We start from the raw sequence: 24572 nt of genomic DNA on the forward strand, positions 1-24572 counted from the left end.
TAGGATCTGAATACAGTGGAGGTAAGCATAGGCATAGAGTGACGATGAGAGAGATATTGTCTCTAGAAACATTGTCTTTTAAACCAGGTGATGTCACCGCATGTGTGGGAGGTGGAACTGAAGGGTTAGCTAAGGCATATTGAGCAGAGCTAGAGGCTCTACAGTGAAATAAGACAATAATCACTAACCAGAACAGCAATGGACAAGGCATATTAAAATTAGGTGAAAGGCATGCATAGCCTAGTGGTCATAGGGGTCCAGTGAGTAGTTAAGCTGTCTGGAGACACGGAGATTCAGACAGCTAGCGGGCCGGGGACAGCAAGCTAACAGAAGGGCCTTAGAGGTGCTTCGCTACGGACGAAGTCTGTTGTAGCCTCCTCATGCGGTTCCATCGGCAGACCAGCCGTGATGGATTAGTAGGGTTCCATGATGGATTAGTAGGGTTCCGTTATGGATTAGTAGGGTTCCGTGATGGATTAGTAGGGTTCCGTGATGGATTAGCAGGGTTCCGTGTAGTAAAGGTGCCCAGTCCAATTGGCAAAATAAGGGTTGTTGTGAGCAGGTTGTTGGGTAGCATCCAGTCATTTTAGCTGCTGTGACTTCATAAGGATGGTATTCACTCCTCCGTTCCATGGGTGATTTACCCTGAGAGGAGAGGGTTACCTGGGCACCATGTCAACTCACAGAGGGAGGGAGAGAGCGAAGGGAGGGAGGGAGGGAGGTTGGGAGAGGAGGGAGGGAGGGAGAGGAGGGAGGGAGGGAGGTATGGAGAGGAGGCGGAGGGAGGGTGGAGAGAGAGCGACAACTTTGTTGTCCATCTTAGCTATGAATTAAGCTGGATTTTGTAAACGTTATTTTACAATTTGAATGTGGTTTACTGGTGAGTGGAATAGAACAGAACAATTGTATTATGCCAATCAGATTGATAAACTTCTCTGGGCTTGCTTTTGAGCCAATACATCAACTTATTTTTGACTCCATTGGAAATAAACAGTGTGAAAACCCAAGACTGGTGGAGAGAGGCCCATGCCACACTGGCAAGCCAGAAGAACATCCATTTTATTACCATTTCAAACCAGTACAACTGAACCATAACAACCTACAGTTATCATCACACCAGTTCAAACCAGTCCAACTGAACCATAACAACCTACAGTAACCGCATGCATATGTGTGTGTGTGTGTGTGTGTGTGTGTGTGTGTGTGTGTGTGTGTGTGTGTGTGTGTGTGTGTGTGTGTGTGTGTGTGTGTGTGTGTGTGTGTGTGTGTGTGTGTGTGTGTGTGTGTAACCTTTCCAGCAGAATGAGATACCAGTGCTTCTCTAGTCTGGTTGGGGTGCATTAGGGGTGCATTAGAGGTTTAGGAGGGTTAGCAGGGTTGTGGGAGGTCTGTCTGTGTCAGGAGGAATGTGCAACAGCTGGATAGTGAAGGCGGACAGGGACAGGGGTGACGGGGTAACTGGGCATCAGGGGCACCCAGGACTGAGCCAGGCTGTGGGAACCATGGAGCGGGGAAATTACTGGAAGTTTTTCTCAGATGAGGCAATGGGCTGGCCGTTAGGCCCCTGGGGCCGAGAGCTTAAAACATCTATCAGATACGCTCCTCCTGAACCTCTCCGCTCTCAGCTGTTCTCCCTCATCTTCTTCATCCTTCGCTCTGTCTCATTTGGTCACTCACTCACTCACACAGCTGTAAAATAATGAATGACCTCAAAGGTATGGCCAGTTATGTCATATATTTTTACAAGAGCTGTGAGTAGATGATGGAGTTCACCAACCTATTCACATTTGTAATGGTAGTGGTGGCTATATGAACCCAGTGAATGGGTCTCCCTCCCTCTCTCTCTGTCTCCCTCTGTCTCTCTCTGTGTGTGGTGTGGTGTGTCTTCTGTCTGTGTGTGTGTGTGTGTGTGTGTGTGTGTGTGTGTGTGTGTGTGTGTGTGTGTGTGTGTGTGTGTGTGTGTGTGTGTGTGTGTGTGTGTGTGCATGTTCTCTTCATTGAGGACTGTGTGTATGAGGGGGACACACTCATCAACCTAGCAACAGGAGGGAGGGGCCAGAATGTGAGGGAGAAATTCATATTTACCAATGAAGCCCCTCTCCAGCACAGTAACCCCGCCTCCTCATGTGAATTTGTGTGTGTGTGTGTGTGTGTGTGTGTGTGTGTGTGTGTGTGTGTGTGTGTGTGTGTGTGTGTGTGTGTGTGTGTGTGTGTGTGTGTGTGTGTGTGTGTGTGCGTGTGTGTGTGTGTGTGTGATTCTGAAGTGGACTGGCGCATGGAGTTAAACAGTGAGCAGTGCTAGAGGGAGGGTCAGTGTGTGTGTGCATGCTAACAGTGTGCCTTATGGACAGAGGGGGCTTGAGTGACTGTTGACTAGCCGGCTAGTAGGTGGAGGAACAGTAAGAACACAGACAGAACTCCGTGCTTGTGTGATCCAGTGTTTGTTGTGGAATCTATACTCTCAGACTAGGAGGTTCTGGGTGACGGTGGGTTGAAGGAGCGGGATGTCTAAGATGACGTTGTGGTTGGGCCTCCTCCTGGCTCTCAGCGCAGGTCGTCTGGATGCTTGGTTCTGGAACAAGGACCCTGATCCTACTACCCAAGCCCCAACGAAGGCTCCGCCACTGGGCAAGGCAGGAGGACAGCCCAAGAGAGGTGAGGAGAACCTGGCAGGGGTTGGGGCAGAAATCATCAACGTGGCTGATGGGATCCGTAAGTTTGTGCAGACGTGGGACGCGACCCCAACCACTTGGACTGACAGAGGAGTGGCGAGCCCTACCACACAGACGGTTAATAAGGAGGAGTCTGGGTCTGGGGAAGGATCTGGGTCTGGGTCTAAGGAAGGATCTGGGTCTGGGGAAGGATCTGGGTCTGGGTCTAAGGAAGGATCTGGGTCTGGGGAAGGATCTGGGTCTGGGTCTAAGGAAGGATCTGGGTCTGGGGAAGGATCTGGGTCTGGGTCTAAGGAAGGATCTGGGTCTGGGGAAGGATCTGGGTCTGGGGAAGGATCTGGGTCTGGGTCTAAGGAAGGATCTGGGTCTGGGGAAGGATCTGGGTCTGGGTCTAAGGAAGGATATGGGTCTGGGGAAGGATCTGGGTCTGGGTCTAAGGAAGGATCTGAGTCTGGGGAAGGATCTGGGTCTGGGGAAGGATATGGGTCTGGGTCTAAGGAAGGATCTGGGTCTGGGGAAGGATATGGGTCTGGGTCTAAGGAAGGATCTGGGTCTAAGGAAGGATCTGGGTCTGGGGAAGGATATGGGTCTGGGTCTAAGGAAGGATCTGGGTCTGGGTCTAAGGAAGGATCTGGGTCTGGGTCTAAGGAAGGATCTGGGTCTGGGTCTGAGATGGGTTCAGGATCAGGGTCTGGTGTAGGGTCTGGGTTTGGATCGAGGGCTGATTCTGGTGTAGGTTCAGGGACCGGCTCGGGTTCGGGGTCAGGGCTTGGAGAAAGGGAAAGCTTGGTTCTCCCCACTAACCTAACAGGGGTGGTGGAGGATGACCTCACAGGGGTTGAGGGGGTGAAACAGGGCGAACCAAAGACCAACCTCTCTGACATCACTTCTCATGACCACAATGGAACCTGCCACCTCGTGTCCTCTGATTGGCCGATCTGCATATCAAGGGGGTCGAAGCATTTCTCGCTGCCCAACTTCCTGAACCACACCTCTGTGGAGGAGGTTGGCGTGGCCCTGAGAGAGTGGGCGTGGCTGGCCAAGGCGGGGTGCCACCATGGAGCCGAATGGTTCCTCTGCCTCCTCCTGGTGCCCAGGTGCCCGCTGCCTGGCCAGGTGCTCGACAAGGTTCCCCTTCTGCCCTGCTGCAGCTTCTGCCAAGTCCTGCAAGACAGCTGCTGGCCAGACCTGGATGACGGGCGCCTTCCTGTAGAGTGTAATTTGCTGCCCGGCAGGGATCAGGAGGCGGGGTTGCGGTGTACGCCATGCGTGTCAGTTAGTCATCGGAAAGGTAAAACCGCGGGTTAGAATGTATCCTGTTTGGAGATACATTTTGAATCCGGTTGTCTGGTCAGCTGTGTGTGTGTGTGTGTGTGTGTGTGTGTGTGTGTGTGTGTGTGTGTGTGTGTGTGTGTGTGTGTGTGTGTGTGTGTGTGTGTGTGTGTGTGTGTGTGTGTGTGTGTGTGTGTGTGTGTGTGTGTGTGTGTGTGTGTGTGGGCGGGCATGTGCACGTGTGTGGTTAACACACCTTTGTGAAGCAGCATAGACACGTGTTATCCTTCAAAATGCTTGTGGGGACTTTCAGTCAGGGACTGCTGATGATTGTACCTTGTTTTGGGGTCAATCTTACTCCACTGCACGTGCTCAGAAGTATGACATGAACACAAGCATGACTGACCGGCACTATAGACCACCAACCTGGGACCATTTGCATGTTGTGTATGAATGTTAACGTTAATAATAATGTTTTGTCTGCGTAGAGTGGAGACAACCCATGAAATATACACGAAGCATAAGACAAAATCATGCCACAGCATGTTGTTTTCAGACAGTGGGAAATTATTTTCCTGCATTCTTCCCAATGCAGCATTTATGAGTATTCAGATATGCTCGTACTGTAGGTTGGACTTGTGATTCATGTGATGCAGTAAAGTAGCATATGGAGAAGTGGAAAATGCACACTGTTTAGAATCTGTTCTCCAGGGTTCTGCCACACAAAGGGACAGGAAGACTTCTAAGCTCTACCTGGGCTTTAGCTCGGCAGGCTATGGCAGCTCAATAAATCATTCCCTGCTGAGTATGCATGGGAGAATTGATTGTCTGAGTTCAGAGTCACAGGACATTAAACGCATCAAGCCATATTTATCACACAGCTGTTTTCCCGTGGGGATTTGTAAGTGCTCAGGTTTCTTAGCATGTTATTGAAAATGTTTTTCATTGTCCGTGTTAACTTTACTTTTACCAAGTAGGGTAGGAGTTTAGATTACAATTACATTTAAGTCATTTAGCAGACGCTCTTATCCAGAGCGACTTACAAATTGGTGCATTCACCTTATGACATCCAGTGGAACAGCCACTTTACAATAGTGCATCTAAATCTTTTAAGGGGGGGGGGGTGAGAAGGATTACTTTATCCTATCCTAGGTATTCCTTAAAGAGGTGGGGTTTCAGGTGTCTCCGGAAGGTGGTGATTGACTCCGCTGTCCTGGCGTCGTGAGGGAGTTTGTTCCACCATTGGGGGGCCAGAGCAGCGAACAGTTTTGACTGGGCTGAGCGGGAACTGTACTTCCTCAGTGGTAGGGAGGCGAGCAGGCCAGAGGTGGATGAACGCAGTGCCCTTGATTGGGTGTAGGGCCTGATCAGAGCCTGGAGGTACTGAGGTGCCGTTCCCCTCACAGCTCCGTAGGCAAGCACCATGGTCTTGTAGCGGATGCGAGCTTCAACTGGAAGCCAGTGGAGAGAGCGGAGGAGCGGGGTGACGTGAGAGAACTTGGGAAGGTTGAACACCAGACGGGCTGCGGCGTTCTGGATGAGTTGTAGGGGTTTAATGGCACAGGCAGGGAGCCCAGCCAACAGCGAGTTGCAGTAATCCAGACGGGAGATGACAAGTGCCTGGATTAGGACCTGCGCCGCTTCCTGTGTGAGGCCGGGTCGTACTCTGCGGATGTTGTAGAGCATGAACCTACAGGAACGGGCCACCGCCTTGATGTTAGTTGAGAACGACAGGGTGTTGTCCAGGATCACGCCAAGGTTCTTAGCGCTCTGGGAGGAGGACACAATGGAGTTGTCAACCGTGATGGCGAGATCATGGAACGGGCAGTCCTTCCCCGGGAGGAAGAGCAGCTCCGTCTTGCCGAGGTTCAGCTTGAGGTGGTGATCCGTCATCCACACTGATATGATATATAGATAAAGTTGAAAAGTTATCGTAAACCATAGTCCTATAAAATAGGGGTTAGGCTGTAAAGCCACTATTTTTGGAAGGCTCATTTAAAAGAAATGCATAGCAGTGTACTAGTATATATATACAGTGGGGCAAAAAAGTATTTAGTCAGCCACCAATTGTGCAAGTTATATACTATTTTTCACCATCATTTGCAAATAAATTCATTAAAAATCCTACAATGTGATTTTCTGATTTTCTCATTTTGTCTGCCATAATTGAAGTGTACCTATGTTGAAAATTACAGGCCTCTCTCATCTTTTTAAGTGGGAGAACTTGCACCATTGGTGGCTGACTAAATACTTTTTTGCCCCACTGTATGTCACTGTTTTCCTTTAGTTGTAATACATGACAGAATAGGTCAATATGAGACATGATAGAAAGACTGTTTCCTTATATTGGCTGTATTCATTTCATCGTAGTTTGTCTTGTTTTTGCCCGACAAGATAAATTACTTCAGAACGTGTTCATTTGGTGCTTCTGTTTGCCAAGCAAAGCAGTGGAACAGCACGTGCTTGTCAGCATGTCGTTCTCTTCTTGGATGCATTCCTAGACTTGTACATACACACTGAATCAAACACACACACACACACACACACACACACACACACACACACACACACACACACACACACACACACACACACACACACACACACACACACACACACACACACACACACACACACACACACACACACACACACACACACACACACACACACACACACACACACACACACACAGTGCACTCTTTCCATTGTTTACTTGAGTTCACTTGTCATTTGAGATGGGAGTTTAAATGGAAAGTCCATGTTTTGTTGTGGAGTTGACGTTAGTCTGTTTTATGGGGACTGTCCCTTAGGCCTCTCTACCACTGTTGTGCCTTTTTCCTATTCCAGTATCCTGTTTTACTGAGTTCACTAAGTTTGTCCTATCAGCATGAGAGTTGGAGATGGATGAAGGGATGCATGGGTTGATGGGTAGGCTGATGATGGACCTATAGGTAGAAGGATGGAAACAAACTATTACAAACAGCCATCTTAAGATTTGACTCAACTATCTGGCTGAAGAGGGTCAACCATCTTGTCTCTGTCAATCTACAAAGCATTTTCACGCCACTATCTGTACCAATGGAATTTGGCTTGGTGGGCGACAATCAATTCGACCCTTATCGAGATTCGAGATTCGCCACCTTCCTTTCATTGCCATCTTTATATTATACAGCCTCCATACTGTATTCTAGTATTTCTGGGACTCAATCAATGTCTGAAATCAGTGAGCATGAGGTTTGGAGTGTAGAATGTTTCGAGGAGGAGTGAATGATGCCTTCTCAGCAGAGCAGACCACTGCAGTCTGAACAATGGTTTCATCTCATCCACACTGGTGCTGTTATGGACAGTATGGGGTGCGTGGCTGGGGGTGGTAGATTCATGGACAATGATCTGCTCTGGGGAAGAGAGTTGCGATTCTGTCCTCTGGTTTGGGAGAAAGGGTGAGGGTGTCCTTGCGAATCTCCACGAGGGGTCATGGGTCGCACCCACATTTTTACACAGTGTGTCAGTGACAGTTGGATGTAACGGGTCGAAATGAGTCAATGAAACGTCCAGTCATCCGTGTGAAGAAGAGTAAAGAGAAAAACAGAGAAAGAGTGAGTCATTTGTGTCGGGGATTTACCAGTTCATTACATGTGAAGGTTCACATTGGTTCACTGGGAAACAAGTGGGTGGTATAGCATGCTTGTTGCCCGCATTGATGTTATCATGCAGTGGATCATGTTTCGTAATAAACAAGTGTTGGTTTTTGTAATATCTGTTATTTAAATGGATGTTATAGGTATGTAGGTAGCAAAACCCTTGCTCTACAGTATACCAACTCAAATCACTGCAGACAGTTGAATTCCCAGAGGATTCCAAGTATGGGCAAAATCTCTGAAAGATGGGCCCTTGCCAGAGAAAACCTAGCTGCTGTGGCGCCAAATGTTATGTTATGTTATGTATGACCAATCCAACCATTAGCTTGAATAGCAGAATGGGGCTGATTTTCAGCAAATTGAGCCAATGTACAAGGTTGGATTTAGTGATGTCATCTTTGCTCTGGTTTCTTGTTTCATGTTCCATTATCAATCATTTTTAACTGACCACACCTGGGGTTTGGTCAAATATGGATTAAGGGCTGACCTGGGAACAGTGGAAATGCCATAGATGTCACAGCTGTGTTGCCTCACTCTGAAGTGTTAACTGATGGGCTTTCAGTTCTGGCACTGCTCCCCCTTTCTGTAGCTCTCCAGGTCCAGTTGGTCTGGTCCTCTGGGATGTGTCACAGCTGGAGAGGTTGGACCATTCAGACTTTCTAACAGGGGGGTCCTTGGAGAGGATGGGAAGTGGCGTTAGATACTCTATATCTCAAACACCAGCTGACATCTGTCTTTTTCTGGTACAGTAAGATCAGTGTTTCACATTACAGCCTGTTCCAATGGTCTTTGATGGGCTCGTCACCACCTCTAACAAGCATTGCAAGTTAGCACCAATAAACAATGATGATGGTTTCACTTTTGGCTACGTACATTTATTTTATTTATTTTTTGCCCCTTTTTCTCCTCAATTTCGTGGTATCCAATTGGTAGTTACAGTCTTGTCTCATCGCTGCAACTCCCGTACGGACTCGGGAGAGGCGAAGGTCACGAGCCGTGCGTCCTCTGAAACACAACCGTACCAAGGGTTGCTTCTTGACACAATGCCTGCTCAACCCGGAAGCCAGCCGCACCAATGTGTCGGAGGAAACACCGTGCACCTGGCGACCGTGTCAGTGTGCACTGTGCCCGACCCGCCACAGGAGTCGCTAGTCCATGGGCCAATTGTGCACCGGCCCATGGGTCTCCCGGTCTCGGCCGGCTGTGACAGAGCCTGGACTCTAACCAGGATCTCTAGTGACACAGCTGCGATGCAGTGCCTTAGACCACTGCGCCTCTCGGGAGGCCACCGGCTACTTACATTATTGTAATTAAAGTACATTCTTATGTCCGTACAGTCGTTTTTGGCACTGTCATCTTGGAACCTGGAGGTTTAAACAAACAGTTGTTTGATGTTTGGCCCCTGGGTCTCTCTGATGCATCATTGAATTAGGAAAATAGTTTTCTGTTGCTCTTTGCACACAGTTAGTAGGCCTTCTCTTTTTCCCAAGCAATTACTTATTACAGTTTTCAGACGAAGAGAACAGCACCATTTCTTTAGCGTGGTCTAGAGGCAATGAAGCCTTTTACAACGAGGTAGCATTCTGTTAACGTTTTTATTGTTCACTGTGACATACCTAAGTTTATTTAAAACAGAGTGAAACTCAGATGTGAGGTAACTAGATGGACTGTAGTTTCGTCAATGTTTGGGTTGCGGGACATTTTATGTATGCCCTCTTGGCTTGTTATAAGAGGGAGCTCTTTGCTAGGATAACAGAAGTGAAGAGGAGAAGATGAAGATAGGATAGAGAGGCGAGGGGATAAAATAACGTTATACAGTACATACGGAAAGTATACAGGCCCCTTGACTTTTTCCATATTTTGTCACATTACAGACTTATTCTGAAATAGATTACATAATTTTTTACCCTCATCAATCTATACATATTACTCCATAATCACAATCGCAAAAACAGTTGTTTTTTTTGTGCAAAAAACTCAACAGAAACACGTTATTTACATAAGTATTTAGACCCTTTGCTATGAGATTCGTAATTGAGCTCAGGTGCATTCTGTTTCCATTGATCATCCTTGAGATGTTTCTACAACTTGATTGGAGTCCACCTGTGGTAAATTAAATTGATTTTACATGATTTGGAAAGGCACACACCTGCCTATATAAGGTCCCACAGTTGACAGTGCATGTCAGAGCCAAAACCAAAGCATGAGGTCAAAGGAGTTGTCCGTAGAGCTCCGAGACACAGATCTGAGGAAGGTTACCAAAACATTTCTGCAGCAATGAAGGTCCCCAAGAACACAGTGGCCTCCATCATTCTGAGCAATCGGGGGAGAAGGGCGTTGGTCAGGGAGGTGACAAAGAACCCAAACCCAAACAAGATTCTCTGGTCTGATGAAACCAAGATTAAACTCTTTGGCCTAAATGCCAAGCGTCATGTCTGGAGGAAACCTGGCACCATCCCTACGGTGAAGCATGGGGGTAGCAGCATCATGCTGTGGGGATGTTTTTCAGTGCCAGCGACTGGGAGACTAGTCAGGATCGAGGGAAAGATGAACAGAGCAAAGTACAGAGTTCTCAGGACCTCAGACTGGGACAAAGGTTCACCTTCCAGAAGGACAACGATCCTAAGCACACAGCCAAGACAACGCAGAAGTGTTTTCGGGAAGAGTCTCAGAATGTCCTTGAGTGGCCCAGCCAGAGTCCGGGCTTGAACCCGATCGAACATCTCTGGAGAGACCTGAAAATAGCGGTGCAGCGACGCTCCCCATCCAATCTGACAGAGCTTGAGGGGATCTGAAGAGGAAAATTGGAGAAACTCCCCAAATACAGGTGTGCCAAACTTGTAGCGTCATACCTAAGAAGACTTGAAGCTGTAATTGAGTAAAGGGTATGAATACTTATGTAAACGTCCTATTTTGTTTATTTTGAATACATTTGCAAAAATATCTAAACCTTTTTTTGCAAAGTCATTATGGGGTATTATGTGTAGATTGATGAGGGAAACATTTTTTTAAATCCATTTTAGAATAAGGCTGTAATGTAACAAAATGTTGAAAAAGTCAAGGGGTCTGAATACTTTCTGAATGCACTGTATATACAGCTAAATATATCCAATTTCAACACTGATATAAATGTAACTGTTTCCTTTATTCACTAAGGAAGATTGATTCATTCTCAGTGTAATGTATTGTTATGGATATGAATGACTGCAGGTTGGTGTATGTATTCTTTGGCAAGCAGGGTTTTTGTAGCTACAAGATTTCTCATGTTTTTTCTAGATTGTATTCGTATAGTGCTTTCCATCATGTCCTAAAGTACTTCATACTGTAACTCACCCTCATCCACTAGCACCTACCTGGGTGATACAACATGGCAGCCATTTTGTGCCTCACAGAAACCACCCACCACACATTGTTATTCCAAATATGGAAGTTCATGATATAGCAGGTGACATACAGGGATCAGGTGACTATCTGACAGACATAAAGTGCATTCAGTATTCAGACCCCTTCACTTTTTCCAATTTGCAGTCTTATTCTAAAATGGATTAAATTGTTTATTTTCCTCATCAATCTACACACAATACCCCATAATGACAAAGCAAGAACAGGTTTTTAGATTTTTTTGGGCAAATTTAAGATGTGCACTGTAGGCCATGGATTTCCCAATCTGGGGGAGGTGGGAATATATTCCCTATTGGGATGGGACATCTGCAGTACGTAATTGACAGGATATTCCCTTAATCTATATCCCTGGGAATCCCTGGAACGCTGTAAGGTTCCCTACTACTGCAGTGCTGTGGAACGTCTCTGAGCGTTGCCAGGATAGCGTGAAGGATCAGACCAGTGTGGAGAATCATGGAATCATGTCAGATTGGGAACAGGGAGGGGAAGCTGCCTGCCTGGCCAGCCACCCTGGTCCCATGTGGCTCAGCTGCTAAATGACTGAAATGAAATGTGATCCTGGGATGTGGTGGTGGTGTTCCCACGTTCTCCTCTGTCAACACGACATCTGCCTGCATGGGAATCCCCATTCAATGCAGTGCAACTCAGTCCCAGTTGATTTTGTATAGTGCAGTACAAGTGTGTGAGTCGATGGATTCTCTGTTATGACATCCATGTTGGTAAACATGGCTGGTATGTAACTGGCAATACTTTCTGACAGCTATAGTGGATACATTCCATATTCCTCTTTTGTTCTGCCTCTCTTATCTAACTTTTTCATTATCGTTCCTTGTTATGTTTGGTGGACAGAAATCAGTTACTCCCTGAGGCTCTTTTGTGACTCGGGTTAGTGTTGAGTTAGTGTCTGCGGTAGTGTTGGTTTAGTGTCTGCGGTAGTGTTGGTTTAGTGTCTACGGTAGTGTTGGTTTAGTGTCTGCGGTAGTGTTGGTTAGTGTCTGCGGTAGTGTTGGGTTAGTGTCTGCAGTAGTGTTGGGTTAGTGTCTGCGGTAGTGTTGGTTAGTGTCTGAGGTAGTGTTGGTTTAGTGTCTGCGGTAGTGTTGGTTTAGTGTCTGCGGTAGTGTTGGTTTAGTGTCTGCGGTAGTGTTGGGTTAGTGTCTGCGGTAGTGTTGGTTTAGTGTCTGCGGTAGTGTTGGTTAGTGTCTGCGGTAGTGTTGGTTTAGTGTCTGCGGTAGTGTTGGTTTAGTGTCTGCGGTAGTGTTGGGTTAGTGTCTGCGGTAGTGTTGGGTTAGTGTCTGCGGTAGTGTTGGTTTAGTGTCTGCGGTAGTGTTGGGTTAGTGTCTGTGGTAGTGTTGGTTTAGTGGCTGCGGTAGTGTTGGGTTAGTGTCTGCGGTACTGTTGGGTTAGTGTCTGCGGTAGTGTTGGGTTAGTGTCTGCGGTAGTGTTGGTTTAGTGTCTGGGGTAGTGTTGGTTTAGTGTCTGGGGTAGTGTTGGTTTAGTGTCTGGGGTAGTGTTGGGTTAGTGTCTGCGGTAGTGTTGGGTTAGTGTCTGCGGTAGTGTTGGGTTAGTGTCTGCGGTAGTGTTGGGTTAGTGTCTGCGGTAGTGTTGTGGTAGTGTTGCGTTAGTGTCTGCGGTAGTGTTGGGTTAGTGTCTGCAGTAGTGTTGGGGTAGGGTTGGGTTAGTGTCTGCGGTAATGTCTGTGGTAGTTTTGGGTTAGTGTCTGCGGTAGTGTTGGGTTAGTGTCTGCGGTAGTGTTGGGTTAGTGTCTGCAGTAGTGTTGGGTTAGTGTCTGCGGTAGTGTTGGGTTAGTGTCTGCGGTAGTGTTGGGTTAGTGTCTGCAGTAGTGTTGGGTTAGTGTCTGCGGTAGTGTTGGTTAGTGTCTGTGGTAGTGTTGGTTAGTGTCTGCGGTAGTGTTGGGTTTAGTGTCTGCGGTAGTGTTGGGTTAGGGTCTGCGGTAGTGTCGGGTTAGTGTCTGCGGTAGTGTTGGTTTAGTGTCTGCGGTAGTGTTGGTTTAGTGTCTGCGGTTGTGTTGGTTTAGTGTCTGCGGTAGTGTTGGGTTAGTGTCTGCGGTAGTGTTGGGTTAGTGTCTGCGGTAGTGTTGGGTTAGTGTCTGCGGTAGTGTTTGGTTAGTGTCTGCGGTAGTGTTGGTTTAGTGTCTGTGGTAGGGTTGGGTTAGTGTCTGCGGTAGTGTTGGGTTAGTGTCTGAGGTAGTGTTGGGTTAGTGTTTGCGGTAGTGTTGGGTTAGTGTCTGCGGTAGTGTTGGGTTAGTGTCTGTGGTAGTGTTGGGTTAGTGTCTGTGGTAGTGTTGGGTTAGTGTCTGTGGTAGTGTTGGGTTAGTGTCTGCGGTAGTGTTGGGTTAGTGTCTGCGGTAGTTTTTTGTTAGTATCTGCGGTAGTGTTGGGTTAGTGTCTGCGGTAGTGTTGGGTTAGTGTCTGCGGTAGTGTTGGGTTAGTGTCTGCGGTAGTGTTGGGTTAGTGTCTGTGGTAGTGTTGGGTTAGTGTCTGCGGTAGTTTTTTGTTAGTATCTGCGGTAGTGTTGGGTTAGTGTCTGCGGTAGTGTTGGGTTAGTGTCTGCGGTAGTGTTGGGTTAGTGTCTGCGGTAGTGTTGGGTTAGTATCTACGGTAGTGTTTGGTTAGTGTTGGGCTAACCGGGCCACAGCTGTGACTGCCATAGCGCCCTGTCAGATGGACCAATAACAGGTGCATCCGATGAGAAGCTGCCTCCCCCTCACCCTCTCTGCCTCACACTAATTGGCTGAAATCCCACAGGATCTTCAGCTAAGCTTCGGTTGACTTGCAGGTTTAGAATGTAGATAGCATAACAACAGTGTCCAGTGAGACCCTAGCTGGCTTAGCAATATGGTGTGGGAGTGAGTACAGGCTGTACAGAGTAAGTGGTGTTGCTGTGTTAGTGTGTGGAAACACATGTTTGAGATTAGTCCAAAAAGTGTTGAGTCTCTTGTTCCAATTCCTTTTAGGATGTAGTACAATAGTCCTTCTGAATTGGTTGCTGTCCAAGGGCTGCACCCAAGTAGTATCCAATAGTCAAATAAATGCCATTCACACAATTCACAACTGGAAGTATGATACTAATATGAGACATGATGCATTTTAAAATGTAGGCTAACTCAACCACCTGAAAGGGCATTTATAGATTTAGCCCATGGTAACTTGTAGAATAGACACTGGCTAGAATGCGATTTTAACCAATACTTATTGCTTAAGTATGATATGATATTGCACTTACTTATGAATGCCACTTTTGGCCATTGAGAAGTTAGATCCCCTTTAGGATACACCATTAGCTATTGGAATAACTCCTCATGGTTCAGTCTAGATCCTCTGAGACTTAATGACTTGTGTTACGGAGTTCACTTCCCCTGTTTAAGTTTACATCACTGGAGGGATAGGACATCTCAAGTATCTCTGGTTCGTGTGACATTCACATTGTACAGTGTGGGCTTTTCTGTAAACATCTGTCATAAATGTACTCTGACAGTTCACCCATGAGAGGATGTCTGTCTGTCCAGTTTTTAGTTCCCTAGAGGTGCTATTTCATGTGAATGTGATGGTTAGTCGCATGTAATTTCCTCATTTCCCTCTAGGCTATTTGAGTCCATGGGAACTGGATTACAGTCAGATGTTTTTCCATGCTAAAACAGCCCAAGTTCATTTGACACAGTCTTTGCCTGCTGAACCCCAAAACTCTCTCCATAAAGCCTTATTTTTGCTTTTATTTTACATCTACTACCTAGCTTGGTCAGTCAGGCTTACTGCTGCGCTTGAAAGATAATGTGAACATCATCACATATCGTTTTTTGTTGTTGAAACGATGTGGAAACAACATTGATTCAACCAGTTTTTGCCCAGTGGCCATGTTTACTCCACTGCACATGTATGGGTATGGCCTGAGGCACTCATCCTGGCTAAGTCACTTGGTGAAGCACAGCACACCAATCAAGGCATAATGCTTTCTAATCTGCTACTGCTACTGCACTGTGCCCTTGTACCCTTCGGTAACTTCATGTCAATGATAAAGTACTCTGTGTATGCTTACTCTATGCCCTTAACAACTGACTCAGGATCAGTTTGGCTGTTCAGCTCAGGGTTAAGTTTGGGGGTATGGTAAAGGAAGATGGTACAAGCTTAGAAAAAAAGGAGCTGTCTAGAAGCTAAAATGATTATTCGGCTGTCCCCATAGTAGAACCCTTTTTGATTCCAGGTAGAACTAGGGTTGCAAAGCTACCAGTAGTTTACCAAAGATCTTGTCTTCATGTAGACTAGTCTGAAAGAAGCCCTGGGCACTTCATGTAGACTAGTCTGAAAGAAGCCCTGGGCACTTCATGTAGACTAGTCTGAAAGAAGCCCTGGGCACTTCATGTAGACTAGTCTGAAAGAAGCCCTGGGCACAACATGTAGACTAGATCTGAAAGAAGCCCTGGGCACTACATGTAGACTAGATCTGAAAGAAGCCCTGGGCACTACATGTAGACTAGATCTGAAAGACACCCTGGGCACTTCATGTAGACCTCGTCTGAACGACACCCTGGGCACTTCATGTAGACCTCGTCTGAAAGAAACCCTGGGCACTTCATGTAGACTAGATCTGAAAGACACCTTGGGCACTTCATGTAGACTAGTCTGAAAGACACCCTGGGCACTACATGTAGACTAGATCTGAAAGACACCCTGGGCACTTCATGTAGACTAGTCTGAAAGAAACCCTGGGCACTTCATGTAGACTAGTATGAAAAGCCCTGGGCATGTTGACTCTGAAAGACATGCACTTCATTAGACTAGTCTGAAAGAAACCCTGGGCACTTCATGTAGACTAGTATGAAAGAAGCCCTGGGCACTTCATGTTGACTAGTCTGAGCCCTGGGCACTTCATGTAGAAATTTGAAAGACCCTGGGCACTTCATGTAGACTAGATCTGAAAGAAGCCCTGGGCACTTCATGTAGACTAGCACTACATGTGAAAAGATCTGAAAGAAGCCCTGGGCACTTCATGTAGACTAGATCTGAAAGAAGCCCTGGGCACTTCATGTAGACTAGATCTGAAAGAAGGCCTGGGCACTACATGTAGACTAGATGTGAAAGAAGCCCTGGGCCGACATGTAGACTAGTCTGAAAGAAGCCCTGGGCACTACATGTAGACTGAAAGAAGCCCTGGGCACTACATGTGACTAGATCTGAAAGATGCCCTGGGCACTTCATGTAGACTATTCTGAAAGAAGCCCTGGGCACTTCTAGACTGGTCTGAAATAAGCCCTGGGCACTTAAAAGAGTCTGAAAGAAGCCCTGGGCACTTCATGTAGACTAGTCTGAAAGAAGCCCTGGGCACTTCATGTAGACTAGTCTGAAATAAGCCCTGGGCACTTCATGTAGACTAGATCTGAAAGAAGCCCTGGGCACTTCATGTAGACTAGATCTGAAAGACGCCCTGGGCACTTCATGTTGACTAGTCTGAAAGAAGCCCTGGGCACTTCATGTAGACCTCGTCTGAAAGAAACCCTGGGCACTTCATGTAGACTAGATCTGAAAGACACCTTGGGCACTTCATGTAGACTAGTCTGAAAGACACCCTGGGCACTACATGTAGACTAGATCTGAAAGACACCCTGGGCACTTCATGTAGACTAGTCTGAAAGAAACCCTGGGCACTTCATGTAGACTAGTATGAAAAGCCCTGGGCACTTCATGTTGACTAGTCTGAAAGACACCCTGGGCACTTCATGTAGACTCGTCTGAAAGAAACCCTGGGCACTTCATGTAGACTAGTATGAAAGAAGCCCTGGGCACTTCATGTTGACTAGTCTGAAAGAAGCCCTGGGCACTTCATGTAGACTAGATCTGAAAGAAGCGCTGGGCACTACATGTAGACTAGATCTGAAAGAAGCCCTGGGCACTTCATGTAGACTAGATCTGAAAGAAGCCCTGGGCACTTCATGTAGACTAGATCTGAAAGAAGGCCTGGGCACTACATGTAGACTAGATGTGAAAGAAGCCCTGGGCACTACATGTAGACTAGATCTGAAAGAAGCCCTGGGCACTACATGTAGACTAGATCTGAAAGAAGCCCTGGGCACTACATGTAGACTAGATCTGAAAGACGCCCTGGGCACTTCATGTAGACTATTCTGAAAGAAGCCCTGGGCACTTCATGTAGACTGGTCTGAAATAAGCCCTGGGCACTTAATGTAGACGAGTCTGAAAGAAGCCCTGGGCACTTCATGTAGACTAGTCTGAAAGAAGCCCTGGGCACTTCATGTAGACTAGTCTGAAATAAGCCCTGGGCACTTCATGTAGACTAGATCTGAAAGAAGCCCTGGGCACTTCATGTAGACTAGATCTGAAAGAAGCCCTGGGCACTTCATGTTGACTAGTCTGAAAGAAGCCCTGGGCACTTCATGTAGACAAGATCTGAAAGAAGTCCTAGGTACTTCATGTAGACTAGTCTGAAATAAGTCCTAGGTACTCCATGTAGGCTAGTCTGAAAGAAGCCCTGGGCACTTCATGTAAACTAGTCTGAAAGAAGCCCTGGGCACTTCATGTAGACGAGTCTGAAAGAAGCCCTGGGCACTTCATGTAGACTAGTCTGAAAGAAGCCCTGGGCACTTCATGTAGACTAGTCTGAAATAAGCCCTGGGCACTTCATGTAGACTAGATCTGAAAGAAGCCCTGGGCACTTCATGTAGACTAGATCTGAAAGAAGCCCTGGGCACTTCATGTTGACTAGTCTGAAAGAAGCCCTGGGTACTTCATGTAGACAAGATCTGAAAGAAGTCCTAGGTACTTCATGTAGACTAGTCTGAAATAAGTCCTAGGTACTCCATGTAGACAAGATCTGAAAGAAGTCCTAGGTACTCCATGTAGGCTAGTCTGAAAGAAGCCCTGGGCACTTCATGTAAACTAGTCTGAAAGAAGCCCTGGGCACTTCATGTAGACTAGTCTGAAAGAATTGGACAAATCAGAATGCAAGGTGACATATTTATTATACTGCTATCCAATGTTTTCAGATCTACACAGTGCCCTGGGACCTAAGTTAGGGCTAGTGCTTTGTTTCTGGACTGGGACAATGGGACTCCTGTACTCTAAGTGCTGGCTTCGTGTGTGTAACCTCACCTCCTGTCCTGTCTCCTCCCCTGCAGGAGAGAGTGGTGTGACTCTACTGCAGCTGATCGGAGACCTGCCTCCTGATGATTCCCAGGCCGGTCCAGGGGGGAAACCCGCCTACTACTTCGGAGGGCAGGACGGGCTGACAGCTGCGGGACAGCCGGCCCTGGCCCACCTCCCCAACCCCTTCTACAGAGACTTCTCCCTGGTCTTCCAAATCCTCCCCTCCAGCCCCGGGGTCCTCTTCTCCATCACAGACGCCTCCCAGAAGTTCATGTACGTGGGGGTGAAGCTGAGCGCCCCGGACGCTGACGGCAGGAATCAGAAGATTCTGTTCTACTACACAGAGCCCGACTCTGAGGCCTCGTACCTGGCCGCTAGTTTCACCGTGCCCTCCCTGGACCTAGTCTCCTGGACCAAGTTCTCTCTGTCCGTGTTCAACGACCAGGTGACCTTCTTCATGGGGTGCGACGCCTCTGGGAAGACGGTGAAGTTGGAGCGCTCGCCGGATGACATGGAGCTGGACAGCGGGGCGGGCATCTTCGTGGGTCAGGCGGGAGGCGCGGACCCTGACAGGTTCGAGGTACAGTATGGATCGCCAACCACACCTCTAATGCTGACCTGACCACACATATTTACCTCAAACTTGATTGTTCTCTCATGTAAAACATCTTTATTGTTCCCTCATGTAAAACATCTTTATTGTTCCCTCATGTAAAACATCTTTATTGTTCTCTCATGTAAAACATATTTATTGTTCTCTCATGAAAAACATCTTTATTGTTTTCTCATGTAAAACATCTTTATTGTTCTCTCATGTAAAGCATCTTTATTGTTCTCTCATGTAAAACATTGGTATGTATAACTCTTCCTCTAAAGTCTCTGTTGTTCTGCACCCCCACCCTCAACCCTCGCTCTGGTGTCAAACCCCATGTGACCATCACATGTGTTTAGACGGGTCAGTGACTATGCTGAGGGGTCAAAGTTGAAAGGCCAGACGTCAGGCCAGGTCAGCAAATAGATTTACTAGAGGGAGGAGGGGTTAGTAGTGCTGTGTTAGTGAGATGTGACTGGCTGTCTGGCTTTCCTGTTGCCAGTGACACATACCTGACTGAGATTCCTGAGGGAGCGATTAGTGAGGGATTTACCCCCAATGTGAGGGTTTAGGTTTCATTTCACTCACACCTGCTGTTTTTAACAGACAGTGTGTTGAAACGTGCATTATCATAGTCTAACTCTATCAGGCCCCTGGGAGAGATTTAGAACCCTGTCATTCTCATAGTCTAACTCTATCAGGCCCCTGGGAGAGATTTAGAACCCTGTCATTCTCATAGTCTAACTCTATCAGGCCCCTGGGAGAGATTTAGAACCCTGTCATTCTCATAGATTTCTAATTCTCATAGTCTATCAGGCCCCTGGGAGAGATTTAGCCCTGTCATTCTCATAGTCTAACTCTATCAGGCCCCTGGGAGAGATTTAGAACCCTGTCATTCTCATAGTCTAACTCTATCAGGCCCCTGGGAGAGATTTAGAACCCTGTCATTCTCATAGTCTAACTCTATCAGGCCCCTGGGAGAGATTTAGAACCCTGTCATTCTCATAGTCTAACTCTATCAGGCCTCTGGGAGAGATTTAGAACCCTGTCATTCTCATAGTCTAACTCTATCAGGCCCCTGGGAGAGATTTAGAACCCTGTCATTCTCATAGTCTAACTCTATCAGGCCCCTGGGAGAGATTTAGAACCATGTCATTCTCATAGTCTAACTCTATCAGGCCCCTGGGAGAGATTTAGAATCATGTCATTCTCATAGTCTAACTCTATCAGGCCCCTGGGAGAGATTTAGAACCCTGTCATTCTCATAGTCTAACTCTATCGGGCCCCTGGGAGAGATTTAGAACCCTGTCATTCTCATAGTCTAACTCTATCAGGCCCCTGGGAGAGATTTAGAACCCTGTCTGTTGTTTCAGCAAGACTCTGTCTGTTCTGAGTTAGTAAGGCCACGGTCAGTCAGACACATCCTCTTTACATTTGATTGTATATTAATGGCTTTGATCCTGACTAGCATCATTAAATTCATACTGCACCAATGGCTATACAGTATCTCCTTTCTCACAGCCATCAGTGTGTTTGTCTGTGTCACTGTGTGTGTGTGTGTCTGTGCGTGTTGTGCAGGGGGCGATCGCTGAGCTGAACGTGGTGGGTAACCCTCGAGCAGCTGAGCTACTCTGTGAAGATGATGATGACTCAGACGCTGTGAGTGATTAGACTGTAGAACCAGACACAGTTTAGAAGGAATATGATATGATTCATGTCAACTAACGTTTTCTCAAATGCCTTGACTTGTCTCTTTTTGTCTTGCTGTCTCTCTCTCTCTCTCTTCCGCTGTCTCTCTCTCTCTCTCTTTCTCTGTCTCTCTCTCAGGCCTCAGGTGACTTTGGCAGTGGGGATGGGGACAGAAGAGAAACCGGCAAAACTGTAAAGGAATCTTCTTTATCCTATGTTGTCCTGTTAATCTATTCTGTGATGTGGAAATAGAAGGAAGGATTTACTGTGAAAGTATTGGATCAGGGTCTGTCTGTCCTGTCTAACCTTCCTCTCCTCCCTCCTGTCAGACCACCCCTCCATCTCTCCGACCGGTGCCAGAGCCCCCTCTGACATCATCAGTGAGCGACAGGCTCTCAGAGACAGGTCAGTGGGCTGAGTCGAACAATGATGATATCATCTGTAAAGTTATCCTCTAAAATATTACTTAGGTTTATTGAAAATGCGCATATAATAGTGAACCAACCAAGCTATATTTAGAGTAACTGCAGTGCTAACAAAAACTGTTGATGTAAAAATTGTGAAACTATCTGTCAGGGAAATATGTACCTAGTATAATACCGCACTACTTGAGAACCTTGTTGCTCGTTACATACAGTATGCTGGGATATACAGCACACTAGCACCTTCTAGTGGAGAAGGTAGACATTACCTTTAATTTTCCTTCAAGAGTGGCTGATTGGAAAGGAAAAGGAATGGGGGATACCTAGTCAGTTGTACAACTGAATGTATTCAACTGAAATGTATCTTCCCCATTTAACCCCTCTGGGGGGGGGGGCTGCCTTTGTCGACATCCACGTCATCGGTGCCTGGGGAACAGTGGGTTAACTACCTTGCTCAGGGGCAGAACGATAGATTTTTAACTTGTCAGCTCGGGGATTCGATCCAGCAACCTTTCGGTTACTGGCCCAACGCTCCTACCCGCCAGGGGATTGTTGATCACTGTTAGCGTTTTCTAGTGTACGAACTAGGCATGCAGGTAAGTGTGTTTGTGTTGATTGACTGTAGGTGACAGGAATCATCAGACCTCAGTAGAGTCCAGACCAGGGTCAGGAGGTCAACCAGGTAGGTCACTGGAAACGTTGTCTGTCTGTCTGTCCGTCTGTCTGTCGGGCTATATCATAAACACTCTCCAATGAGGTCCAGTGGAGTTCCCTGACAACCAGTCCCTGATTTCAGGACAGTATACCCTTACCACTCCATGTCAGAGTTCAGGGAATCTGCACTGGACTAGGTTGATGAGATCTCATGTCATGTCTGCCTCTGTGGAGTAGGTTGGCCTCAACATGTCCTGTCTGCATGGAACTCTGTGTGGAGTAGGTTGGCATGGAACTGTGTGGAGTAGTTTGGCATGGAACTGTGTGGAGTAGGTTGGCATGGAACTCTGTGGAATAGATTGGCATGGAACTCTGTGGAATAGATTGGCATAGAACTCTGTGGAATAGTTTGGCATGGAACTCTGTGGAGCAGGTTGGCATGGAACTCTGTGGAGCAGGTTGGCATGAAACTCTGTGGAAGGGGAGGACAAAGGGTAGTAGGACGCTAACTGAGGATAGGGGATGCTAGTGAAAGTGATGATGACAGCAACATTCATGCCGATGATGACAACGATGTTACTTCTGACGTCTATTCTAACACCCAACTCTTCCTCTCTCTGTGTCTCTCTGTGTGTCGTCAGGCCCTACTGGTTCTAACGGAGTGAAGGGGGACAGAGGGGAGAAGGGCAGTCCAGGGGACAGAGGTCCCGCCGGGCCAAAGGGGGAATCGGGGTCTTTCTCCAGCTCTGCTTCTTCCTCTGGCTCTTCATCAGGCGGAGGAGAACGTGGAGAAAAGGTACTGCCTGGCACAGTAATGTGTGTTATACACACCCTATAACTGATGACCCCCATAGCTGATTACATCTGATTCAGACAGACCACATACATGCCTCTGAGACACGTAATAGTTCCAACATTACTTACAACTTGTCTTTGTCTCCTTTTCCTTTCAGGGAGACAAAGGCTTGAAGGTATGTTTTGACTTTGTCCTTCCCAGCTTCTTTTTATTTGACTTCATTTTAGCTAGTCATTGAAGTGATCAGATTAAATAGGTAGTTGATTGTTTTCTTCCCACAGGGCAGTTCTGGGTTTGGTTACCCAGGCTCCAAGGGGGACCGTGGTGTACCTGGTCCCCCTGGCCCTCCTGGCCCTGGGGGGCCAGCTGCCCAGGTTGTGAGGCTAGGGGACGGCTCTGTGGTGCAGCCAGTGGCTGGTCCAATGGGACCGATGGGGCCCCCAGGGGCCAAAGGACCAGCAGGACCCCAGGGACCAGAGGGAGAGGCGGTGAGTTGTCCCATACCGTCTGACATACAATGCATTCGGAAAGTATTCAGACTCCTTGACTTTTACCACACGCAACAGCCTTATTCTAAAATGGATGAAATCGTTTTTTCCCCCTCAACCATCTACAAACAATACCCAATAATGACATAGCAAAAACAAGTTTTTCGACATTTTTGCACATGTATTAAAAATAAACAACTGAAATATTACATTTACATAAGTATTCAGACCCTTTACTCAGTACATTGTTGAAGCACCTTTGGCAGGAATTACAGCCTCGAGTCGTTTTGGGTATGACACTACAAGCTTGGCACAACTGTATTTGGGGAGTTTCTCCCATTTTTATCTGCAGATCCTTGCAAGCTCTGTCAGGTTGTATGGGGAGCGTTGCAGCACAGTTATTTTCACATCTCTCCAGAGATGTTAGATTGGGTTCAAGTCCGGGCTCTGGCTGGGCCACTCAAAGACATTGAGACTTGTCCCGAAGCCACTCCTGCGTTGTCTTGGCTGTGTGCTTAGGGTCGTTATCCTGTTGGAAGGTGAACCTTTGCCCCAGTCTGAGGTCCTGAGCGCTTTGGAGCAGGTTTTCATCAACTATCTCTCTGTACTTTGCTCGTTCATCTTTGCATAGATCCTGACTAGTCTCCCAGTCCCTGCCGCTGAAAAACATCCCCAAAGCATGATGCTGCCATCACCATGCTTCACCGTAGGGTTAGTGTCAGGTTTCCTCCAGACATAACGCTTGGCATTCAGGCCAAAGAGTTCAATCTTGGTTTCATCAGACCAGATAATCTTGTTTGTCATGGTCTGAGAATCTTTAGATGCCTTTTGGCAAACTCCAAACGGGCTGTCATGTGCCTTTTACTGAGGAGTGGCTTCCGTCTGGTCACTCTTCCATAAAGGCCTGATTATTGGAGTGCTGCAGAGATTGTTGTCCTTCTGGAAGGTTCTCCCATCTCCGTCTGAGCTCTGTCTGAGTGACCATCGGGTTCTTGGTCACCTCCCAAACTAATGCCCTTCTCCCCCGATTGCTCAGTTTGGCCGGGTGGCCAGCTCTAGGAAGAGTCTTGGTGGTACCAAACTTCTTCCAATTAAGAATGATAGAGGCCACTGTGTTCTTGGAGACCTTCAATGCTGCAGAAATGTTTTGGTACCCTTCCTCAGATCTGTGCCTCGACACAATCCTGTCTCGGAGCTCCACGGACAATTCCTTCGACCTCACGGCTTGGTTTTGGCTCTGACATGCACTGTAGTATCTTTATATAGACAGGTGTGTGACTTTTCAAATCATGTCCAATCAATTTAATTTACTACAGGTGGACTCCAATCAAGTTGTAGAAATATCTCAAGGATGATCAATGGAAACAGGATGCACCTGAGCTCAATTTCTAGTCTCATAAGCAAAGGGTTTGAATACTTATGTAAATAAGGTCTTTCTGGGGGGGGGGGGGTTGCAAACATTTCTAAAAAACGTTTTTTGCTTTGTCATTATGGTTTGTCATTATGGGGTATTGTGTGTAGATTGCTGATTTATTTAATCAGTTTTAGAATAAGGCTGTAACGTAAAAAAATGTGGAAAAAGTCAAGGGGTCTGAATACTTTCCGTAGGCACTGTATTCTGGTAGAGCATTCTCACTTTATTTGGTCTCAGTACTTGTACATTTTCTTTGAATTGACTGTAACAAACCATATCTATTTCATTCCCCAGGGGGATCCAGGAGAGGATGGCAAATTAGTGAGTGTCACTTTCTGATGTTTTATCCCATTGATCTCATGTCATGGGTTTTTATTCATTGTTAATTGTGTGAGGAGAAATACAGTGGTAGTCA

The 24572-nt window shown here is 46.9% G+C and overlaps 1 protein-coding gene across 1 annotated transcript in view; it reads left to right on the forward strand.

The window, feature by feature from the left end:
* The first annotated feature begins 2301 nt into the window (after positions 1-2301).
* LOC118375805 (collagen alpha-1(XVIII) chain-like) overlaps positions 2302-24572 on the forward strand; it is a 39568-nt gene continuing 17297 nt past the window's right edge. The window contains 10 exon segments of the mRNA XM_052500284.1: positions 2302-3963; positions 18135-18682; positions 20273-20353; positions 20522-20575; positions 20713-20788; positions 21431-21487; positions 22101-22255; positions 22413-22430; positions 22537-22743; positions 24452-24478. Of these exon segments, the coding sequence (XP_052356244.1) occupies positions 2514-3963; positions 18135-18682; positions 20273-20353; positions 20522-20575; positions 20713-20788; positions 21431-21487; positions 22101-22255; positions 22413-22430; positions 22537-22743; positions 24452-24478 (2673 nt within the window). The 5' untranslated portion in view covers positions 2302-2513.

The sequence above is a fragment of the Oncorhynchus keta genome, unplaced genomic scaffold (genome assembly GCF_023373465.1).
Source record: "Oncorhynchus keta strain PuntledgeMale-10-30-2019 unplaced genomic scaffold, Oket_V2 Un_contig_10132_pilon_pilon, whole genome shotgun sequence".
NCBI lineage: Eukaryota > Metazoa > Chordata > Actinopteri > Salmoniformes > Salmonidae > Oncorhynchus > Oncorhynchus keta.